Genomic DNA, 24,375 nt, shown 5'->3' with positions numbered 1-24,375 from the left:
CTGCCTGCCTGCCTGTCTGCAGCTGAGTTGGCTCCTCTGGTGAATTGCTAGCAAGCTGCTCTTCTGTGGGTTTTGGTTTTTTTTTTTTGGTTTTTTTTTTTTTTTTTTTTTTTTTTTTTTTTAAGGTGAGGGGCTTCATCAAGGAAGCTGTATCAGTCAACAGAAAGGGGCAAGAACCTTCCCTCTCCCCCCACATTTAGCAGCAAGCCCTGCTCCAGAAGAATGGAGGCAGTATGTGTTGCAGAAATCTGGGGTACAAAGCCCACTTCAGACTGTTGTAAGAATGAGGCTGCATGACGAGGGATGAAAACAACACTGCAGTGTTTCTGAACTCCCACAGCACAGCTCTGCCAGGGTGTGTTCTCCCAAAAGCCCACCATACAGCTCTCCACAGCCATAATGCTGGTCCGCTGCTGCTATATTTTAGGGCCCACAGCTGGTAAGCATATGATCCTCAATTTCAGATACTGCTCTCCCTTCTAACAGCAATCAGGACAAAGGAAAACAGACTGACAGAATGCATATGTAGTGTAACTCATCCATCTATCCAAAACCCACATGAAGGTGCAAAAGATGTACAGGTTCTCATTTCACAAGCATGTGGGTAAGGACAGAGAAAGGATCACAATTTCATCACACCTGGAGGCAATACAACATCAATCTGCTCCTTCTCACTGCTGTTGTATTCAAAACAAGCAAAGAGAAATGTTCTTCCCATCACTTCATCCCTCAAGACTTTTACAATGATGTCATGCCTGGATGATGTCAAATTAATTTTCCTGTACAGCCTGTGGAAAATACGTAGGTTGCTATAGTATAATGTGCAGTTTTATTTGCTGGCATGCATGCGTGTGTTCACATGCACATGTGTGTGCATAAAATGCAGTGGATGGACACAAATGAGGCTTACAATAGCACCTCTGCATGAGTAACTTCTGTACACTACAAAATTTTGTCCATAAAACCTGTAGAAGCTCCAGTTCATCTGTTAAAAATGAAGTCAATAAATAAATCTGCAATTCAGCAATGGTGAGGATAATACAAGGGTTGATAGAACGAAAATAACTGTCAGAACTGAATCCACAAAACTTGCTTGAACGCCTGCAAGCAACCTTATACTTTAAAGAAAGCATTTGATACACAGTATACATGGGCCAACCATCTACTAGGTGAACGCTGTGCCTTGAGGTCTGTAACACCACAATGCCAAAATACAGTAACTTCCTGAGAAACTGAAAAATACTCCAACCAGCCAAAAGACAAACAACCATGTATTTCACTAATATCAGAACATCTGGAGAAACTACGCTGCTTCCTTCTGAGACTAGTTCAGTCCATCAATGAAGTGTTACATAGATAACATTACGACAGGTATTGGGATATTTCTAAATAACTTAACTTGCACACTTCAGCCAAGATAATCTTGTCTGTCAGCTACTTATCTGAAATCTGAGGCGATTCTGATGAGTGATACTTGATGCAGTTCAGACATTTTGTGACACTGCATAATACTGAAAAGAATTCCCTTTGTATGTAAAAGACCAGATCCAGATACAAGGTTGGGCTTACTAGCACTGCAGGGAATAAAGTCCACCATTTTCAGTCAGTTACAAGTGCACTGCTTCTCTTTTTTTTTTTTCTCTCCTTCTTTTTAAGGCGCATTCAGTCAAGTCTTATTGACAATATATGCTCTAGTTAGCTTCTGTCAATTAGAATAATTATGACTTCCAACTACAGTGCAGACCTTTTTCTACTTTCAAAAAAATGAATTGACATTATTGTCCTGCTGCCAGCCAAATGAGTTGAGATGCCTGCTATTATTTTTATTCACTTCACCAGTAGCAACCTCTGTGATGCTCTTCCATTGCATTTCATTTTTCATTTCAGTTGCTCCCTTTTACAGTATTTAACCACTTGTCACTAGTGGCTCACCAAGCGTTTATTCTCAGTAATGTGTTCAGTGATTTGACATTCAGAATCTCATTTGAAATGCCAAAGCTAAAGATGGGTCAACAATTCCATTAAAGTCCCTATTCGACAGGATTTTGAACAGCAGGAAAAACTACTCATTTGTCACAAGTCTCAGCAAAGGAGTTTTCATCATCCTACTACCTCTTTACTCAGTCGGTTTCAAAGGGAAAAGGTAGGAATAGATACCTGCAACTAAACCTGCAACACTAGAACAGCTACGGCAAAAGATCGGTCTTGCAGATTCAGAGTCAGTTTGAATCACATAATGTAAAAATGTTTTCATTTCAGTGCAGAGGTCCCCAAGTGGTGGTTCACACAGCACTCACTAGTGATGTGGGCTTGTTTTACTCCCCAGTTTTATAGAGTGCCAAGTTCTTTAAGACAAATAAAAAAACATTAAGCCTGCAGGAACAGCTAGAAAGCTGCTGTCTGCTTTCCTATCTCTGCTTGGACTGCTATTGTAGTGCAAAAGGAGAGGAAATGGAAACCATCAACATCAAGTAGTCACAGAGGGCTGGAGGCCTGTGGCAATGGGACATCTGTCTAGAGCAGTGAGGAGCCAAGTGACAAGTGAGCACACATGAATGGGGTGAGAAAGCTGGCAACAAAAAGCAGGAGCAGGGTCCTGGAGAGAAACAAAAAGGATCCTGAATGATAGGGCTAGGAGAGTTATAGACAAAATCTTCAATTTTTTAAATCCGAGGTAGAACGTTTACTGACATAAATATAGAAAAGCGTGTGCTTTTGAACCAACACAGATTTTCAATCTATGGGCTGGCACAGTGTCATGTGCCTGTAAGGTGAAGAGGGGATGCCTTGATTTTGAGACAGGGTCCACAGAAAGGAGAAATTTGAAAATACCCCTATGACACATCACTTGAACACAACAGAAGGAAAGAAGAGAAGATTTATATTTCATGGAGAAGCTAAATTTTGAGAAATATTTTCATTGATACCTACGTTTAGACAAAGGCACTGGGCATGGGGGAGGGACAACAATATATAACGGATGATCACATCAGGATGCCCATATGACAAGTTCCTGACTTGCTGTGTACTCTTTGAGTGAGTGAGAGAAGCTTTTCTCTCTCATGTCCCACATACATCAAAGCATTATTCAATACAATATCTTGCTCCGTGCAAGACAGAAAAGTCCTACAATGATAATGACTCAAGCGAAAACATCTCTTTTGCATACAGAAGCACTTAAATTTGCATTTCTACACTTCATGACAGTTCATACTAATGAAATTTGAATATTCTGCCAAAACTTTATCTACTCAGCCAACACCTTACGTGCACACATACACACATTGCCAGCTGACCACCCCGGCAAACAATGAGCATGATGGATAATTCTCCTCCCCAAACACACACACCTCCCTCCCTTATCCTCTCCCTCAAAAAAACAAAAATGATGCTCAACAAAGCAAGGACTATAGAGGCTTTATTCCTACGAAACACTTTCGATGAAAGGCCAGGAGAAAACACACTAGCACAGGAACACCTCCCTGCCCCAGTCAATTTCCCCCCTGTCAATACTGGAAAATATCAAGTTGTTTTCAAAGAAAAGAAAAAACAAAAAAAACAGGTGCCTTGACTGCATGCCAGATATCTCACAAGGATGAAAAACACTGAGGTAGTCATGAACAACCAAAAATGACAGTTTCAAATAACAGAATGGAAAACAAGCTGAGTCTACTAGGTACAGGTGTTGTTACGTGTGGCCACTTACAACATGTTAAAATGCAGGTGTAGATATGCTATAAGCGCATACAGTCTGAGGCAAGTCAAGTATCTGAAACAGTTTTGTATAGCTTCTTTCCAAGGCCTGTAAATAATTCTGGTACAATGAGTGCTCAATGTGTTACTAGCGCAGATGCTGCCACATTAATTCTATATAAAGATACAGCTTTCTTGGACTGGAAGCACACCATAAAACTTCTTTGAATAAATCGTTAAAATTTGCCTCACATTTGGACCCTGTTCCCTCAAGTTACCTTTTTGCTCACTTTTTAGCGATTCCATGCTAGTCATATGGCAGGAGATAAGATCTTTTGGAGGAGGCATCAGCAAGAAGAGGAAATGATACAGTACTAAAATAAACTTCTAAAGTGTCAAAAAATGACAGCATTTGAATAAAGAACTGGCTCAAAACTGGAATTAAAATGAAGTTTTAGAGTGAATCTGAGAAACCAAAATAATTTCTAAAGAGAAAAATGTTCATCTATATTTATCCAGGAAGGTTGCCAAATTTGTATCCATACACAAGTGCACATATTCACTGCACAGAGCACAATTAACTGCAGCCAGGCAACAACTCAAAAGGAAGCTGCTAGCAGATGTATTTGAACTGGAACACTTGTGCAATAACAGCTTATTTCAGTTTCATTATTTTAGAAGTCTTCAGAAAAACTGCAATATCCACCCTTCCCTGGAATAACCCATTCTGTCTGTCATGATGTTCATTTGCTACTCCACATATGAAAGAACAGCATGGGAAGGAAGAATTTGGAGGAGGGCAAACAGGAATGAGAAGGGAGAGGAAATGGTTTAAAACAAAATGGTTGGATTTGCAACAATTAGAAAACAATTCTTGAGCACTCCAAAACACCAATGGAAGTATACTTCGGATCTCTAGTTCTCCGTATGTCTGTACTGTCTGCATACAATAGATATGAATAAGGAGTACATTATCTGAGTTCCGTTAAACCAGCAAGACAGTCACTGAAGTAAAAAAAAATAATAATGATCTTTCCCTTTATGAGGGAGATCAAAGTTCAGAGTCACCCATTTGCAACAAATTTATACAAAACCCTTCTTGGCTGGAGTTGCTTCAAGTCTAAAGACAATTAGACCACTGAGGCATGGTAACTTATAAATCAAAGCAAAGAAGCCAGTGCACTGAGGTGAGGGAGGTAGTTCAGCAAATACAACACAATATAACTTTTGGTCTGGAATCAAACACTTGGGGATCAGGACAGCAGATGAGTTGCAGTTACCTTGTGTGGCTGTTGGATGACAGGCTTTCCCAGGGCTGCACGCTACAGCCAGTGATTGCATAGGCTCCCCCGCAGCTCCCATCTAGTTTCATCAGTAAAGCTTTTGCTGCATTCTCAGCTGTCTTCCTGCAGTCGTGAGCTCTCTTAAGCATCTGGGTGATGTTTTCATCACCTGTCTGGTCCCCTAGTTTTCAAGCAAATAATCTGTTTCAGAGCTTTGAGGAGGGTAATAGAAATTAAGGCAAGGGTAGAGATGCTCCTGCGTGTTCTCAGTTTATACTGAGACGATGACAATAAATTACCAATCTGTAATGTGCAAGCAACTTCACTTCTATGTGAGCATCAGTGGTAACCGGACTACTGGTCTGAATGTATGACCCTCCGAGCCACAAGCTCCAGGTACTTATTGCTCCGGGTACATGTCTTAAGTGAGTTTTATCTTAGCTAGCTTCCCTGTTTTTAAGGGTGTGTATTGTGCATTATGATTAGGTTAGGATACTCAAATTAATAACAGACTGGAAAAGCCTCAGCCTAAATTACAACTCTTATTCCAATCAGTCCAGTGCTGTTTCACAGTGTGGTCATTTATAGTGCTTTTTCTCACAAGCATCTTTATCTCAAGCATAATGGTTTACCAGAACACCTTCTTAGAGGTTACCTTTCCAGCTGGAAGAATTGCTTTATGGCTTAGAAGTAGCCTTTCAGAGTTTATAGTCATGCATAGTAAACCAAAAGAAAACAAAAAAAGAAAACTAGCACCGGTGTTCATGAATTTGGTATAATTTCTAGTGGTTATGTAGCATCTTATGCAGCTCGTAAGCCATCCCTTCAGCAGAGGCAGGACACAAACCACCACTGTCACTACTCTTACAGACCTAACTCCTGCTGGAGTCAAGTCATTAAAGTAAGACACATTAGTGAGTACGCTGGAAGTGTGAGTAAAGCTACAATATATTTATACTTCACCAAATATGATGCAAAGATGTCAGAGAGTATAAAAAAAATCCCATTTTGCTCTATGTCAGGTTTTCATTTCATCCTTATTTGAGTCAAAGACCAATTACCCATACTTCACACTTGCTAAGTGATGTGCGTGCACTAGAAATAACATTAATGTGGGAGAAAGGAAGGGAGAATGTCCTGTTAAGAGCAGCTGGATATGCTCAGCAGCAAGTGATGCAGAAGCAACTCCCATGAATTTTCCACTCACAGATGTTGATATTAAACTTGACTGGTCTTTAAACCAAAGATCTGCTGTTTCATCTAGGTGTTTTAATCAGATTTCATGGTGAAGTAAAGGTACGTAAACCAAACACAACTTCCTCCAAGCTGTGTTATGTAACGAGAAATTGGCTCTACCTCTATCACAGGGCGGTAATTGGTAATACCATAATTAAGAGCTGTAGACAGACACCTATATAAAAACGAAACTACACTCTCTTTCATAATATGCATGTGAGATGAAACCCTGCTCAATCCCAAAGTATTTCTCCCCTCTAAGATTTCTTTCTGCCACCTATGTGAACAAAAAAATCCAAGACCAAATTCACTTTTTCTAGCCACTAACCTCTGCCAGCAGGAAAGCTCCCTAGCACACTGTAGAAAGGAATGACCAGAGTCTGTGGCTGAAAATCTCAGAGATCCACTCTCATGTTTACAGTGTATGGTGCATACTGCACAGGCTAAAACAGGTACACAAGCACCTGCTTCTGGCACTGGGAGAGATACAAAATAAGAGGCAAGGTTAAGCAGCACAGTGACTGAGGGCTGACTGCATCTAGTCGTCTGAAACAAGAGGCTGACCATGTCAGTCCTGTGGCTCTAAAGCCAGATGCCCACTTTGTCTCTAAAAGCTTTCCATTTACATTTCAGTGGTCCCTGAGAAGCTATTGCTACCATACTGTCTCAACCAGGTAGTTACTATGCCTCAGCACGGCATGAAAAGTTATTCTGAAGGTTTCCCCTCCTTCTACTTGAACATTACTATGGCTACCTTCTATCAATAGAAGAAATGGGACTATAAAACCTAGATTAATGTTCATTGAGTAAACACCTCTTTCTGTCAGAAAAGCAGAGCCAGCAGCAATGTCAGGCTCCAAACGCTTACAAACTGTACCTATGATAGCACTATATGCACGATATGATATCGTAGGTAACAGCTCATTCCCTTGCTGCTTAGCAAGCAGCATATTAATAAATACCACTTAGCCAGATTAACTACCCATAAAATAAGAACAATCCAGAACACATAGGCTAGTATCTTCAACACCACAGTAAAACATTAAATAGAGTATTTAAAAATTTCAGAGCAAAGAGCCCCCTTTTTTTTTTGCTTTGTGGTAACCACTCAATGCTACCTTTGTATTGTCTTAATCCCAGTTTTTAATAGACGATACTCAACTTCTAGGGGATTCAAACAAAACGTTTACTTGCAGTTGCAAAAACTCTATGGCCCTAAGCCACATATGCTCATCAGTATTGTCTAATAATTCCACTCCGTACAGTTGCACGCCTGTAGCTGCCGCACTCCCATCAGAATAGGCAACCTCATGTGATAGGGTATTTAGGTTAATTTAAATTGCTGGTGAATTTAATGATTTAATTCCAGTCTCTCTTTTTCTTTTCCCCTATTTTTTTGGTGTGTAAAATGATTTAATTAGCTAAAAACAAGAAAAGGCTGGAGAGCATTCTTAAGTGATGGGTCATGACGTGATTCACCATTACAAGTAACTGTAATGCTAAATGACATGCAAGAAAAAAAATACATAAAGTGATTCATTGACATCTTACCAACAGAACCAACACCTGCAGCTCTGAACTGCCCAAGAATGAGACTTTGCTCACTTTCTGCCAATGCCAACAGCAGCTCATATGCTTCTATGCACTGTTCGCTGAAAAAGAAAAGAAACCACAGAAAATAAAAATCGCACAAAACTCTGCAATTTAGAGGGGAAGAATACCTACAACAGCAACAATAAACCAGATGTAGCTGATGAACTGCATGATTGCCTACTACTTGTCTAGCAGCAGGGATACTGAACGATGTAACACACCTAGCTTTTGTCACAAGCATTCAATAGTGTCTCCAATACAAATGGTGGTTGACACGATCCCTTCGAGAAACCTTTTTCAGGCCTTCTTAGTACACAAAATACAGTATACTATACTCTATAACTGTACTATACAAAGTATAGTAAGGAGGAAAGACAAGAAAAATACTTATTGCCTTGTCCTGCATGTCAGATTTTCCTCTCTACAACACAACAGCTTCTAACTACAGTTGTGAGTCACTCAGTCATTCCTGTTGCATTCTGATGTTTTTGAAAATACATACATTAATATACCTATTTGCAATTTACATTTCCTTGTAATTTGCTCAAGGCTGATAGTAACAGAATACATTTTTTAAAAGACACACAATTTGTCTTAAGACCAGAACTGCCTGTTCCAAATTAGTTGCACTTGGAGTTAAATAACATCACTTTATTACATATAGTTTAAAGCAAATTTAGATACTTGTAACTAAACACCAAGCAATTAATCCACAATTCCAACTGATGTAATATAAAGTAACTCTGAATTATGTGCAGTACAATACTATTTTTCGGTCCACTGGTCTTGTGAAAGATGCCAGCATAATACAGAGAATCTGTATGTTAAGACTGGATACAGCACAGACAGTTAGAGCCTACACACAACACCTAATTGAAATATTATTATGGTATTTGAAAATTAAGAGATAAATCTGTATACTTCTATTAGATCAATTTCACTACTGCTGGTGAACTAGGGTTGAAATACACTTGCATCAATAACTTCAGTTCTGTAGTTCGTCAATTAGTTTAACCAAAGGGATGTTTTTTTCAGTGAGAAAACAAAAAGAAACAGTATTACTATATGGCACACCAACAATTTCATTCGCAAAGACTTCTAGCAAGCCTCCCCTCCTCCCTCTCTTTCTGGCTGAGACACCCTCTGCATAGGTACATACCTGTACTGCAGTGCGAGCCTGAGGGCTGTGGCATTGGACTCGTATTTCCCAACAAGCATACTCATCCTCTCGGCATTGCTCTTGCACTCTTCCAGTGTTATTGTCAACAAGTCATTCTGGGATTTCAAGTGCTCAATACGGCTGTAGAAAAGGAAGTAATGTGCAACCTTCAAGCTTAGCTTGCAAACACTGTCCTGAAAACTCTAGAACAATCATAATTTAAAACAACAAATACCATTTGGTCTACACAATGCTTTTAATGAAGATGCCAAAAATCTATCAGTCTTGTGTCCCATATAAAGAGCCAAGAGGATAGTAATTTCTCTTAGGACCGCCTCTTCTCCTTCTCCTCTCCTTCCCATAAAATGGCATTGTTATGCTGTCAAAAGCAGCAAGCAGAAAGCTCTACTCTTATTAGCCACCAGATTGTGTAGGACCATTGAGTATTAACTTTTTGCTTAATAGTAATGTATAAATGTAAAATAAAATAAAATACAGTACATAAAATGTATCTGCCTCCATTCCTCACTTCATCCTTCAACATTTGCTTCTTGTTTTAAGTGGCATATTCATTAGTGCAATGTGTGTGTGTGTGTGTAGGGATCACACAGCTGCACAAATGACCCCTTTCTTTGGAACATCCAGAAAAACCACTTCACTTGAACTAGTATTTTGGTTATGATTAGAGAGGTAATCTCCAAAATACAAATGAAGTTTCAATGAGACAATGAAATCTTCCAAAGTTCTAGCAACAGTCAAACAGAAGCTCATATAAAAACTTAAATGTAATGTTCTTCTCAGTGAGGTTAACTGAATCTGAAAACGGGGCTTCAGAATATCAGCATTACTGTTTATTTTCACTGCTAATTGCACTACACATCAATGTACAATGCCTAATCATGAAAGTTGAACATACACTGAAAACAAACAGGCAAATGATTTCAGAATTTGAGTAGGTAGGATAATGGAGAAATCAGTGCCATTCAGAACTCTAAAATAACTGACAAACACAAAAAGAAGGGTTAGTATACATCTATTCGATGATCAGAACGAACACAGCCCTGTATTTCCTAGATGCTAGATCTTCTCACGTGCTTAACCTCCTGTATCTTCTTTGACACCTCCTATAAAGACACATGTAGTCAAAGCATAATTGTGCAGTGCATGGGAAAAAAAGAAAAAAAAAGATGAAGAAAAGGATCACATTTTGCAGCACTACAAAAACATGAGCTACAAATAAAAGAGATATTGTACTAATCAGACTAAATTTGAGATAGCTGTGGGGAAGAGAGAACCTGGAAGGAAACATGCTGAGACATGATTCTCATGTTCCTGATCCACAGTTTTGATTCTATGTGCCAAAGACAACATGGTTTTGATAAAGCTTTATTGAAGGATAACACCAGCAGCATTCTGACTGCAACCAGAAAGCTGCAATCTTTCTTTTGCAGACAGACGTCTATTTGCTGGTACATATGCCACATCATCACACATCAGTACCTTTTTTGATACAATTAATGCTACAATTCTGTTTTTCCAGGACAAAACAAAGCAAGATAATTCCAAAATGATAGGGAGAAAGTTACGGGAAGTCTTATTTCTAGCAGTGATACCTCTCATGAAAAAAAGACGCCATGTCTGCTTGGTCAGCCATAGAGAAGGATACTCTACAGTGCAAACCATCACAGGTGAAGGTGCCATGCTGATCTCATAATACATGACCAAACTGTCATACTAATGGTAAGAATCCTTAGTATACAATCCCATCTTCTCATCAGCAACTATACTCCATGTTTATCTGCAGCTGCCACAGCTGAGCTGGGAATGAACTAAGAAATGTTCAAAAAGGAGAAACAAGTTTAATAAAGCTAATAGCAGAAAACCTTACCTATTTAATCTCTCTGTCTCCACTTCAAACTCTCGGATTTTACTTTCAGAGATAGCAGATCCATGTGAATAAAGAGTCTGGAAGATTTCCTGGATGTTTGAGCAGTCTTGGAGGGAATGTGCCAAATGTTCAGCCACAGTACTAGACACCTGCACAGGGCAGTTAATAGATCATTGTGAACAGACAACCACTGGATTCCTCCCACAGGCGGTCTGCACCGAGAGCTTCACTTGCTTGCATGCACTCACTTCAAGGCATTCATCAATCAGTTTTTACTGTGAATTTTACATTGCATAGAACATTTACAAGCTTCCACTTTAAGAAGCTATTTTGATTAAAAATTCTACTAACCAAATGGTAAAGCCCACTATTTCATCATATATTTAAAAGCCTAATATGCAAATTCTTAGTTTTCTTGAAAGCTTAGCAAAAGGTCAGTGGTAAGTGAAACGCAAACTCCTCAGTGAAACAAATATTCACACACAGTACCAACAGTGTTACAAATTTACATTGGCATTACAAAGCAACCTGTTGTCTGTTGACTGGAAGTTGTGAAATGCAACTGAAGAGTCTTCTCTTGAAGAGCAGGATCTTGGAAGAACTGACTCCAAATTTATCCTCTTGAAGTCACTCAGAGAATGACTTCTAGCCACCAGTTATGATAAAATGAGATCTTAATATTATGAGAAAATGAGATCTTAATACAGGTTTAAATATGTTCTGTCGCCACATTTTTCTCAAAAGAACTTTTGAAATTTTTCAGTTCATTCATACATTCATTTAGTAAGAAAACAATGCTGCTTTTAATGGAATATGAGTCATCTTCAGACAGCATCATGCATGCACATAATTATTAGTCCTTACCCCTATGCTGCTGATTTCTGATCCTAAGACAGGTCTATCAGATGATGAAGACTCTGATCTTGTCTTTGACAACTTCACCCTTTCAGCAATCTGTAAGTCAGAATGCTGAACAGGTTACACAGGAACCCACACTCCATAAAGGTTACACAAAATGCACTTGTTCGCTAGCTCCACTTGCAAACTTGAACTACTGTAAAAGTGATACGTGAGAGAATTACAGTCATTAGCGCATAATTCCCTTCTGCAGCTCAAGTTCACGAGCCTGCTTAGGACTCCAGAAAACTCTGGGGAGTCTAGGTATCTCCCAGTTAATCACATGCTTGCACAGCAGCTGTGCAAAATGAAGCCTGCTTTTCCCAGAAAATGGCAAGTGTTACTGCAACACAAAAGAGCTCACCTTGGCTATGGGAATATCATTGCTACTGCTGCTTGTGCTCAGCTCTCCCGTGCTGGGGTTAATGGGTCGATTGGCAGAAGTGAGACGACTTGGGCTTGCGGGGCCTGTTGCCTGCACACTTTGCAAACGTGTTTGCAGTTCCCGAACCTACAATAAAACATAACATTCTGGTTTTTCCACTTTCATGGTTTAAATAGTTTGGAGATTTTCTCATTGTCTGGCAAACCCTAATTGCTTCTGGCTTGAGCACAGAAGTTGTATTTTGTCCTGTGGTGGCCACGAAGTTTTCACATAGGGAGAAGATGAAGGGAGGTTGTTTTAAAATTCCATTGTCGTCAGTTTTTTAAACTATTTGCAATGTGCAAATATGTAAATGTAATACTGTAGAGTAATTATTGAAAGTTTCAGCTTGTTTTATGTAACCCTTTCAGTGCAGCTCCACTATATGTATAGAAGTTACTCTCTCTGAGATGGAGCTAAGCCTCTAGACAAGATTATGATCCTAACAAATCACACGAAGAACCTGTTGTTAATGGAAAGCTCTAGTGTTGAAAAAACTTTACATAAATGTATCACAGGATGGCTTTCTCATATTTAAAGGTCAAAGAAATTCAAAGAATAAACACGCTTTCAAATGTACAGTTAATTAAAGCTATCATATAGCGTGTATGTACAGACAAGAAAATACCAGCAAAGTACCCAAACAACAGTTTGCAGAAGCTCTCTGCAGACATACACCACAAACACTGCATGATTTTCATAACACATAACTTGTAGAACTGACACTGAATGGTTTTCAGGACTAAAATGTTTAAAAAACCAATAGCCTGCAGAAGCCAAACTAGACCTAAGCTGAAGATTATAGTGCTTACTTTGGAATAATACTTAGCAAAGAAAAAATGGTCTGCTTAACACAACAACTATGCCACAAGGTAAAGTGACAGAGCTCATTTCTCCCACAGAACCTCAGAGTGTGAGATGAGAGGAGAGGGAAGAAATCATCTGAAAAGGAAATTTCCCCAAATATAAAGTGTTTACTTTAATACGCAAGTTTCTATGCTGATTTTGTTGGAACAGTCCATCTGCAAAACAAACTGGTGCAATTTTACTAGTGAAATAGAAGTTCAGTCGATTTGATACACACCTGTAGCATGGAATGCAACTGTGATTCCTATTCTCTAAAATAAGGTAGGATTTTATACTAAATATAATACATTTACACAAAGAACTGATTAAGCAAGCTGAAATGCCTTAATCAAAAAAATATCAAAATTAAAGCTGCATTAAAGCCTAGCTTTCTTTCACTATAGGGTCACCAGCGCTTTAGCAACCTCTGCTTGAAGAAGCAGCAGCATGTCCTCTGCGCAAACATATACAGATCTCTTCAATCTACTGCACTGAGGAAACAGTTCAAGCTGTAACCGCCTCCAGTCACCAGAGCAGTATAATTTATGCCTGCTATGATCCCCTACACTCTGATTCTACTTCCCTGAAGAATGCCCCTGTCTCTCCCTCAGCTGTATGCAAACTGAAGGCCAGGTTGCCTGAGTTGCTGTCAAAATAACAGAATTTTTAGGTATGTGCAAATTACAAAAAAAGAAAGAAAACCCTGTGTGTTTTATGTAACGGAGCAGAACAATTGTGTGTTACTAATAGAAAGCTGTTAAGTGGCAATAAGAAGAGCACATAAAGGCTAACTACGCTCATAACTTCCCTGTTGCATCGTGGGGGCATGCTACACCTTAAACAAAATGAACCCAAACTCCTCCATTGGTCTCTCTGTTAAAAAAAAAAAAAAAAAAAAAAAAGTACACAAAACTTCAAATCAAATCTCCATTGTTTAAAGTAAGTTGCTAAAAAATGGACATGGGTACTTGCCTCAGAATTAGACATCTTAACTCTAATTACATCATGAAGGTAACTGAGCAGAGTGCATAAAGTGCACATTCATAGCATGTGTCTTCTACATATTTGCATCTGAGGCCTCCTTTGTTCAAATAGACATATATAATTTCAACATGGGTACAGCTGCACTAATGCAAACCTTAAGGACAGAAGTGCTCTACTGATACAAACCAATCACTTGAGCTTGTTGATATGCATAAAATGAAATAAACCATGTATGCATGTTTCTGCTTGCAGATGTGGAATGCCAGTGCAGACAGAATTAATACTGTGGCATTTACATCGAAAAAAAGAGCAACCCCAAAACTTCATTAAATCAAAATCACATTTATTACTGTTTCTTTTAACCCAAGCTGTTCCAAACTAAACGCCCCAAGTGCTTAAGCTGCAGCATTGTTTAAAAGCAAACAAACAGCCAAACCACTAGGGATGTATTTTTCATAAAAACAAATCCCTGCCTCAACGCCTGTCTTAAAAACTGCTAAAATATTCACCTATGCCCAGAAGCTAGTCCTGGCAGATTTCAGTCCAAAAGCAAGTAACATTCTAAATTTAAGGGCAAGCAGGAAACAGAGTGTTAAAGTTGCTTAAAATGCTAAGCATTCATTTACTCCAAAGTTTAAAACCACTTTATGTAAGGACAATATTATATAAAACTTTAATGCAGACAGGTTTCCTTTAGTCTGTGTTTTATTACTGAGCAGCCACCATTGGCCATAATTACAAAGCCAATAATTCTTAAGGATTTGTAAAACAACATTAGCAACAGAAAGAAAAATGAACACGGCTAAGACTGCAGCTAGGCAAAGCTTTGCTCAGGAAAGCATTTATAAAAGAAAACTCAGAGCACAGCACAGTTATAAATCTGTTGAAGTCATTACTTTAATACTGTATCATAGGAGCAACCACAACTTAAAAGAAACTGCCTGCTTATTCATGCTTCTTGATGTGTTTACTGATTCAGGCCTTCATTTCTGAAATTACATGCTGAATTAATTGCTATAAATAACTGCTCTAACTTTAGCAATGCTGAGTACTGGATGGTAATTCTGAGCAGGATAACAGGGCAAGTTTGTCTGACCTGTAAAATCACCAATCTCACAAGTCACACATTCACCAGGTCAGAATCTCATGTCTGGGTCGCCCACCCACCAGACTGCCCAGGGACAGTTTAGGTAACTATTTCTGGTCACCAAAACCTCCACCGTAAATAGAGCAGTATGCACCATCTCCTCAGAAAGTACTTTTCCACACTAGTAGTAATTCTAAGGAAAAATAAAGGAAGACCAAAGAACAAGAATAAAGAAAAAAAAAGTTCACAAGAGCAAGTTTCTTCTCTGAATTGGTGAAGGCATGGATGATGAATAGACTAGCTCAAAAAGTATGATTAAAAATTGTCTGACCACACCAGCTCAATACTTCTACCAGCTTTAAGAGTCATTACTAATGTAATATAAATTATTTTGAAGGTTACATTTATTACTAGAATGAAAGCAACTGCAGTACTGCACATGAGACAAAATAAACAATTTGAGAAGGGAGAGAAAGGAAGGGCAGATCTTATAGCAAATAGATGACAACATTGGCAGAATCCAATGAGGGAAGAGAAGGAATGAAACAAAACCAAAAAAGTTCCACTGAAAGACAAGGAAGTATGGATTTGTGAGCTGGGGAAGAAATTAAAGAAAGATTTCTTTAGCCCTTGCAACATACTCTTTTAAAGATGGAAATATCCAGCATGCAAAAATTGCCATAAAATCCTAAACCTCTAAACTGAGATGGAAAGTGGCCGAGAGGCAGATTTAATTATATGATCAGAAAAAAAAAGGAGGAGGCGAGAACAGAGGAAAAAAGAAGAAATCCAGGGAAACATCTATGAAATCCACAACTGCAAAAAGGAAAGACCAAAGATCTTCTGAACAGCTGGAAGAAGTCCAAAGAATTATGGAAGTATAGAAGTGCAGAAACCTTGACAAGAGCAGGAGCAGGGACATTAAGTGAGACACAAAGCAACAGAGCCATTAGAATTCAGACCAATAGATAGCCTAGGTACCAAGGTTAGTCAGGTGCAGGCATACATTCTCAAGTTATTAATATAAACTGAAATAACTGAAAATATTATCTATTAATATTTGATATTTAGCAATATGAACCAATTGTTTAGCTGCATTTCTAACTTTTATCTTAGAATGCCAAAATTGAAGTAGGAAATAGGGAAAAATAAAGCATAATTTCTCACGTGTACTTTAAGATCTAAGCAAAGAGAGCAAGGGCAGAAGAGAAAAAGGGGCTGGCACACTACAGTAATGTTTGACATATGAAGAGTTCATAAGTGATTAATAGACATCATAGACATGTTTGCAGAAATGCATGTTGGGTTACAGAAAATACTTTGGTGGAATATACTCATTATCTGTAATCACGAATCTAAGAAGTATGTTCTTACTCTTTTCACACATGCATACTCACAGCTAGCTACGTGGTTTGTTAACATATCCTAAATAAAACCACACAGCTGCAAACTGCCTGTTTTTTTCCACTGATTTCCACATTCAATGGATACTTGCTGCTTTTGTTCCTAAACCAGTTTCAAATAAGGGGCATGCCTTTGATTCTTTTCTTTCTACCCTACTTGTCACCTGTTTCATCATGCAGTATCTTCAAGCACTTCAAATAATAACATTTTTTTACCCCAGCATTTCAATACTGCTTCAGTTTTTTCCCCTGTTATACAGAGGAGGAAGATGGAGTACAACAAACCACAGGAAGCTGAATCTACCTCTTATACGTCCCAATTTATTCATGCATAGTGCAAATCTGTGGAGGGGAAGATGGAAAACGAAATACCGGTGTGACAATTCAGGCTGCTCCGAGTGGCAAGGGCCCTTCCCAGACTAAAGCACCCCTAACCTTTCAGTCAGGCTTAGCGGAGATTATTTTCAGCCAGATAATTTTCAGTCCTCTTTAAACTGTGAGTACCAGACCTAACAAGGTCTAATTTCCTACAGGTTGTCTGTTGTGGTTGACCGAGTATGGTAACGTTGTCTCTGCTGGTATTTATAAGGGCCATCTCCACAATGAATTCTCTGGAGCTGAATGAGCTTGGACCTGCACTCATCAGTTCAAAGGAGGCACTTACAGAACATCTCTCCTCTGCAAAGATGTTTACTTTCAAGAAATAAGTAAGAACTGAATTGTCACTAGAAGCGCTACTTCTCTGGCAGACCTGAAAATCAATCTGCAAAACAATTATTTTGAGAAAGAGAACAACACGCAGACACAAGCAGCTATGGGAAAACCAGTGTGCTACTCGGGTTTATATATACAGCTTTTTTAAGTAGCAGGAAAGGCTACAGTGCACTGGGTGATACAAATATGTTACCAAGCAACCCCTCCTCTGCTTTTGACACATTTCGGACAAAAGTCCCTCAACGCAGTGCTCCATGAGGAATGATACGGGCTCTGCACCTCTATAAAGGATGCAAAGCAATAAAAACCAAGGATGTGGCAGGACATGACATGGGAGGTGAAGGGTGGATTCCCTAAAAGCTCTGAGCACAACTGTGTTCTGATCCAGGCTAGCACATGGCAGAAACACACACAAGCAAGGGCAGTAAGCCTATCTCAGGTACCTTTTTCTCATTTAGTTTCAGTGCAATCACTGAGCATTTGCATACAAGCCTGGAAACAGCAGCACAGCTCTAGTTCATTAACAGCTAAGCAGAGATACTGCTGCACAAGCAAATACCGTGCAACTGCAGGAGGTGGAGACTGGAAAGGGCTTTTGGCTGCTACCTCAAGTTCCTGGTGCACACGAGAGACAAGGAGACATAACAGTTCCAGGATCACTTCAAACTGTGCAAGCTGATAATAATCTCTAAAGGCCCAGAACGTATCAGTGTTCCCAAGCAATCTGAATGATACCTACTGATCCCAACATGAATGATGGCAAAACAAGGACAGTCAAGCAGCTCCTGCCAGCTTTGTGTCATCTGAGAACAGCTGGGCTCAGGAATGCCTGTGAGGCCAAGGACCGGACTCCTGCTGTGGTCTGGGTAGCTTTCAACTCCTTGCAAAAACAAGGTCTTTTGGGAGAGCCCTGATGCTAAAACAAAGCTTCTTGGACTGGGGGCAACCAGGCAGCTGGAGGGATCATGCATTAAAATGCACTCCTCTGCAGATTATGTTTTCATGAAGGTCTTAAGTCGAAGATAGCTAAAATACTAAAGCTGTTCTTGTTCTGGTCAGTTTGGTGAATTCAGCCAAGTTTGGAGCAGATACAGAATAATCCTCACAAGTAAAAGCATTTGATTAACCGAAGATGTTGACATATGGTTTGTGCAGGGAACAGACATAAGAGACTTACAGAGCTGGAACCACCTTTCCACTTAAGACTTAGTTCTTCAGAACAGCTTCAGGGAAGCCTGAACACTGTGTCCACACCCAGTGCTTCTTATGTCAATGGGCTGGCTGGGGCTGTGCTGAGGCATTACTCCTCTGGCAACTTTCATAGGCAGTAATTAAAAAAACCCACAACACTTACTTTGGAGCCATAATGGAGTTTACATGCTCTATCAGTGCTGCTCATCTGACTCCCCCGGTACAAGAGATTTTGTGTAAGAACACAAATATTACTCCTTCTGCTACTGTTTAAGCCTGTTACTACATACAGCAGTTGTAAATAGTGCTGACCTGATTACAACCTTATTCTCATGTATCAATAATATTAATCCCATGAACTCATACAGGGATTCAAGATTATGGTCAGCTGTGTGTAAGCAGTTTCTATGGCATTGACTGGTTCAAACTTAAGGAGATTCTATTTTTAATATGGCAATATCATACAGAGGTAAAATAAACCTCTGCATTATGAAATTAGCTGCTACACTGCAGGCACCCTACAGAAATAAGCAATTACCTCATTTACTAATGACCCACCAGAAACAAAGTCCCTATGTATGTTGTTTCTTAGCTACTGTTCTAGAAAGCTGCTCAATCTGTTAACTGAGCGCAGTAAATACCTAATGAAATTAAATCTCCAACAAGCCTGAGAAAAATGTATTGAAAGCACTCTGCTTGATTACAGGCACTGGTCTAAAGTAACAGACCCATTGATCTGGTCAACTTCAAGCTTGTTCACTTCACCCAATTTAATTTGAGAAGAACAATAACTAAATTTTAGTTGGATCTACTTTCCCACTCTCCAGGGAAATAACCTGAAGTGATTTTGAGTTCAGGTGGCATACAGAAAATTTAATAGGTCAAAGAAAACATTTATTATGTTGCAACTATGGACACAAAGTTACATTAAAAATGCAAAAACCTGTTTCCAGTGCAACAATTACATAGTGCTGCTGACAGGGTCATATACCAAGAACAAACTTCTCTGGTGGGGGCAACAGACCAGTTGTTCTGCAAGTTCAGTATGATACTAAAAACATGTTTCAATAAAGTCTGCTACAGGTGCGAACAAATGAAACAACTGAAACAAAAAACCCTGTCAGCTGTGCCTGAATATAGAGGCTGCTTGATTTTGTTATGCCCTGTGCCAATCCAACCTTAACCCTTTGTCTACCAGGCAAGACATCTATCCAATCTGTCGAAGAAAAATCCCCTTAATTAAAGAAGAATGAATATTTAAACTGCCTTGCTGTATATGAAAGGCAGCTCACAATCTCTCCAGAGCAATTCATCATTCACCCTCTCCAGGGTCAGTGGCCTGAACACAATTCGGGTCGGTAACTTCCCACTGCTGCTATTATCCAACAATTGCTCTAGCCACTTATATGAAACAAGTTGATGACCTCAATTCTGTCTCCACCAGAGATGCTTCCGTAACAGAGAGACATCAGTAACACATGCCGTGTCCCTGCTAACAGTTCCAATAGACAGACCAGCAACTACTGGATCAGCATGATTAATACTACCCTTTTAGTCCTGGGCCCTGCCTATACTAAGGAAACTGAAAAATTCAATAATACAGCCAGTACTTGTGTGGCTCCACAAATGCTTGGTTAACTAGGGACTCCAATACAGACCGACCAAGTCAAGCGGTGTCTGCATACACAGAACTAAACAGGATTTTCCTTATTATCCTGTCCAACCCTCTGTTACTGCCGGCATCCAGACAAAACATCACGGTTTTGTGCAGAGATACTAAGGCTAGCTCTAGAATTAACACAGCTGTATTAACTGGGCCAGTTAAGTATGCTTTTTTGCTTTCCTTCGGATACAATCCTAATGAAACAATCCTGGTTCTAATAGGTATACCTGTGTAGTCGTACACTTCATTATACAAATTTTAATATTTTAAAACTCCATTTTCAAAATACTTAAGTCAGTAGCCTTACTCCTTACTGCTTCTTCAGAAACACAACCCCCTTGTCTGTTAGACACCTCTGATTTCTGGCCTAATACAGCCATGACTGGTTTATATTACTCTGTTCTTGATCCAGTTTTGTCCCTAAGTTTGAACAGCTATTAGCTCCCATTCTTACTTGCTTTCTCCAGCACACGTTAAGAGAAACTGAACTCAGATTTTGCTTTGCCAAGTTGAACAGGACAATCTCATTAAGTCACTTCTCCAAGTAAGCTGCCCATTTCTCTGACGATCTTCTACATCTTTTTTTGCCGATTTAAACTGAAACTTTTCAAAGGTAAGAAATAAGAACTACATATGACATTCCAGATCAGATCTCACCACTCTTTAGAAAGACTTTCCAATCTCTACTAGAAATAACTTACCTGCTACGTTATAGGACTGAATTTGCCACCATGCATCAACAGTTCAGCCATGCTGGTCCCTAAGGGTACAATCACCAATTCTTTCCCCTTTTCAGTTTTTTAACTGAGGAGCCCCTGGCTGTCAGCATAAATTCTTGCTACCAATCTTTTATGCACCTTAACTTGCATTCCGTACTTCTCAAAACCTACTTTTTTTTCCTATTAATTTTATCCTCAAGGCCATCTGGTTTTTTTGTCTCGTTTGATATCCCAACATTGATGTGGATCATCTGTAGCGTCATTATCTGCATCTGTGTAAGCAAATTTCACAGGCGCACGCTTCTATTCTCTGCTCGCTTGCCCACCCCCCACAATCCTGCAATAATTTACCAGCTACATAAATGCTCCTTCTGTAGCTCAAAGGGTAGTACTGCCACTGTTTAAAAAGAAGTGTCACTATAAAAACAGTCCAAAAACTTCAAGACTGAAAATGACTTACACTCATGATATATAAACCCCCCTAAATTCTACAAAGGAAAAGCTGAAGTGGTCTTGTTTTATATGATAACAGATTAGTATCCTTCCTTCATCACTCATACCTGTTTTTAGTGTTAAGAAAGGCTAGGCAGTTTCTCAAAGGTAATTTGTGGCTCAGTAGCTGAAGACTGGAAGTTTCACACAATGCAGCTTCATGATAAAATGTACAGTCACTACATAACAATGTTGTTTTAGAAACACAGTATTTGCATAACAGGTTGATCTGCTGCCAGTAAGCAAAGAGCAACACTTCCAATAATTTTGCCGAGATACAGTGGTCTAACTTGTCACTCAAATTCAACATGAACTTGAAACTACCTGTTTTTAAAACAAATTTATTTCCTATCCAGCCAAAACTCTGCAGCTTTAACAGGGACAAAGTCAACTCATTTTAAAAGTAACAGAGATTGAGGTCACATTCTCTTGGATCTTTCATCTTTTTTTTTAACAAAATTCCAGGTTTTTTTTACTTTAGACTCCATAGAAAGCACAAGGCCTTTGCCTGACCTTGCAGCATCATAAAACATGGACAGGGAAGCAGGACATGGCTGTGACTACCCATTGTTCAGTTCTGAGAATTATTACCCACTGACAGGAGTCCTGCTCTTTTTCTTTCTCCTAATCACAAATTGAATTCCCACCAAAAAACAAAGAAATATTTGTTGTTCACAGGGAAAAAAATGCCTCACAGCAAAATTCGCTACATCAACATCTGCTTTCTCTATTGACAAGTTACACATGCTTCCTTGGAGATTAGTATCAGGTTTTCTGTTAACACATGATTTCTGACATCAGGTTGTTGCACACCTTGGCGGTTCATCACCCACTGTTTTTCAATTATGTTCAGTTTTGTCCTAGTTCTGCAATTTGTATAGCTCAGCTTTAAAAAAAAAAAAGCTCTACAGTCAGTACAGGAAGTGAGATTAAAGAGAATCGTGTTCTGCTGACAAAATTACACAGGCTAGGAGGAACAAGAAGCCACCATCTATGTAGCAGCCTTACCCTTCTACGCAGTCTGTCCCTTTCTTCACGAATAGCATTCATGGTGGCCTTGGTCCTGTTGAGCTCCTCCTCTTTGCTACACAGCATGGCTGTGAGGCTCTCATTTTCTTCCCGCAAGCCAGCTAGCTCCTTTTCCCATCGAGATCTCTCCTCAGACAGACTCGGATAAAGGTCACGTCCCAGTACACCCTCAATCTCTTCAACGGTCTGCAAAAATACAGTCGTCAAAAAACCAGAAAGCAGCAGAGAAAGATGACTGAACAACACTAATTAATGGTAGACAGGACAGAAGTCTGTAACAGGCAACTGTATATACTTACATGTATACACTCAGCCCTGCAACACCATCAGTTTGCTTCTTTTGTTTGTTAAGTTATATCAAACAAAATTATTGCTCATTTTGACAGTTTGGCCATTTTATTAAAATATTTCATATTAACCAACACCAAAGTAGATGGACATTTTATATGCAAATAAAACCTACGTTACCTGTGACTGATAGCAAACCCAGTAGTTTCATCTCAGATCACTTTAAAACAGATTAATGGCTCCTTGCCATGGGCAAGCAAGGATGAGCACTGTGCTTATTCTCTCCCTGAATGAGTAACAGGCAGAAAGTAGCAGCCTGTGAATGTGCATGGCATGGGGCCTTTCTTCGTTCTAGTCCAGCTCCACAAAAGGGCAAGGAAAAGAGTGGGACAGTAAAAAAAGGAGGACTCCTCTTTCCCACATCTCTGAGCATGTTCTTTCCAAGAAAGAAAATTGGCCTTGGCTAGGCTCACCTTATACCAGATGATGTTACAGCCCTTCCAGTGCCTAAGAAAGGCTGGGTTTCCCAGGACCATATCACGCCATTCAGCATGTCCTCCCCCATCCCCTTGTTCAGAACTATGGCTTGGAGGCACCATTCAGCATCTTCCACTGGGTGAAACTAAACTACAAAACCACACCACCAGCAAGGGAATACTGCCATACCTAAACTTACCATCAGACTGGTCATTCAACATGTTAAAACACAGTGTAACACTCTACGTGTTGGGTAACCACATGCAGTTCTGATTCTATTACACAGCATATGCCACTTGTGTTAAATTTTTTCACTTATGGAAGACCTTTGCAACAAGCAAAACCCCTCCAAATGTTGTTTATAAGCTTCTGAATCTCTCTGAAAGCAGTCTGCATTAAAATGGTAGGAAGAAACATGGAAAATAAATTAGTATATGATATAACTAGCAACCTAGAAAGTTTCATTTCATTGGATAATGCAAGAACAAACTACTGCTAAAGCCTATACTTTTAAGTTTAATATGGAAGATAAATAACTCATGTACCAAGGTTAAAAATAGTCTATTTGGTTGTTTTATTCAGAAGGACTTAATTTCTATATAGAACAAAAATTACTAACTGAAGTTTATGTCCTTAATCGGGGAGGGTCTAAAAGAACCAACTACAGTACAGCTGAAAATGAAGAACCAGTTTGAAAATACAACTCCACTTTCTTCCTGCAAGAAATCTTCCCAGTGTTGTCAGCACTGTCTGACACTGAGGTATCAGTGAAATTGTATTATTTGTCCATTAAAAACAAAAGTTGGTTATTTACTGTTACCAACTCAATCTTAAAAAATAAATCTTGGCTACAGAAAGACTCCTTAGTGAGGAGGAAAAGACCCTCATACAAGAGGAAAAAACCCTAGTTTTAACTAGTTCAAGATGCCTCCATGGAAGAAACAGGGACAAAACATTTGCAATCAGGTTGATGTCATACTTTTAAATCTTATTTCATGTCTCCCCCAAATAAAACTGCAATTATGTTTAGAGTCGTAAGTATAAAACTCTGTAATTCCATTGACAGAGTATCTACAGTATAGTTCTGCTTACATATTTAGTAAGGAAGCTTAAACTGCTTTTCTAAAAGAGCAATGCCTTGCAACATCTCTGTAAGATCAAAGAAGCCACAGCTCTCCCTTACATTAGTTCATGTGGACCTGTAGGTCTCAAACTATGAGAAGTTAGGTTATTTCAACACAACATGAGGATGAATTCAAGCTCTAAATAAGCATAGGGTGGTTCATCTTACAATGCGAACAAAAGCTCT

The 24,375-nt window shown here is 39.2% G+C and overlaps 1 protein-coding gene across 3 annotated transcripts in view; it reads right to left on the bottom strand.

Moving 5' to 3' along the window:
• The window catches only part of MCC (MCC regulator of WNT signaling pathway), a 228,089-nt gene that overhangs the window by 22,882 nt on the left and 180,832 nt on the right, over nt 1–24,375 (bottom strand). For 2 of the 3 annotated variants that reach the window (XM_056323800.1, XM_056323802.1), the window contains 7 exons: nt 22,281–22,487; nt 12,114–12,260; nt 11,717–11,806; nt 10,853–11,001; nt 8,965–9,105; nt 7,764–7,864; nt 4,974–5,157 (listed from right to left, as the gene is read on the bottom strand). In XM_056323800.1, coding sequence (XP_056179775.1) covers nt 4,974–5,157; nt 7,764–7,864; nt 8,965–9,105; nt 10,853–11,001; nt 11,717–11,806; nt 12,114–12,260; nt 22,281–22,487 — 1,019 coding nt within the window. The remainder of the gene's footprint in view (nt 1–4,973; nt 5,158–7,763; nt 7,865–8,964; nt 9,106–10,852; nt 11,002–11,716; nt 11,807–12,113; nt 12,261–22,280; nt 22,488–24,375) is intronic. The other variant, XM_056323801.1, reaches the window with a different exon arrangement.

This window comes from Falco biarmicus, chromosome Z (genome assembly GCF_023638135.1).
Source record: "Falco biarmicus isolate bFalBia1 chromosome Z, bFalBia1.pri, whole genome shotgun sequence".
Classification (NCBI taxonomy): domain Eukaryota; kingdom Metazoa; phylum Chordata; class Aves; order Falconiformes; family Falconidae; genus Falco; species Falco biarmicus.
This window is presented reverse-complemented; position numbering and strand designations above follow the sequence as displayed.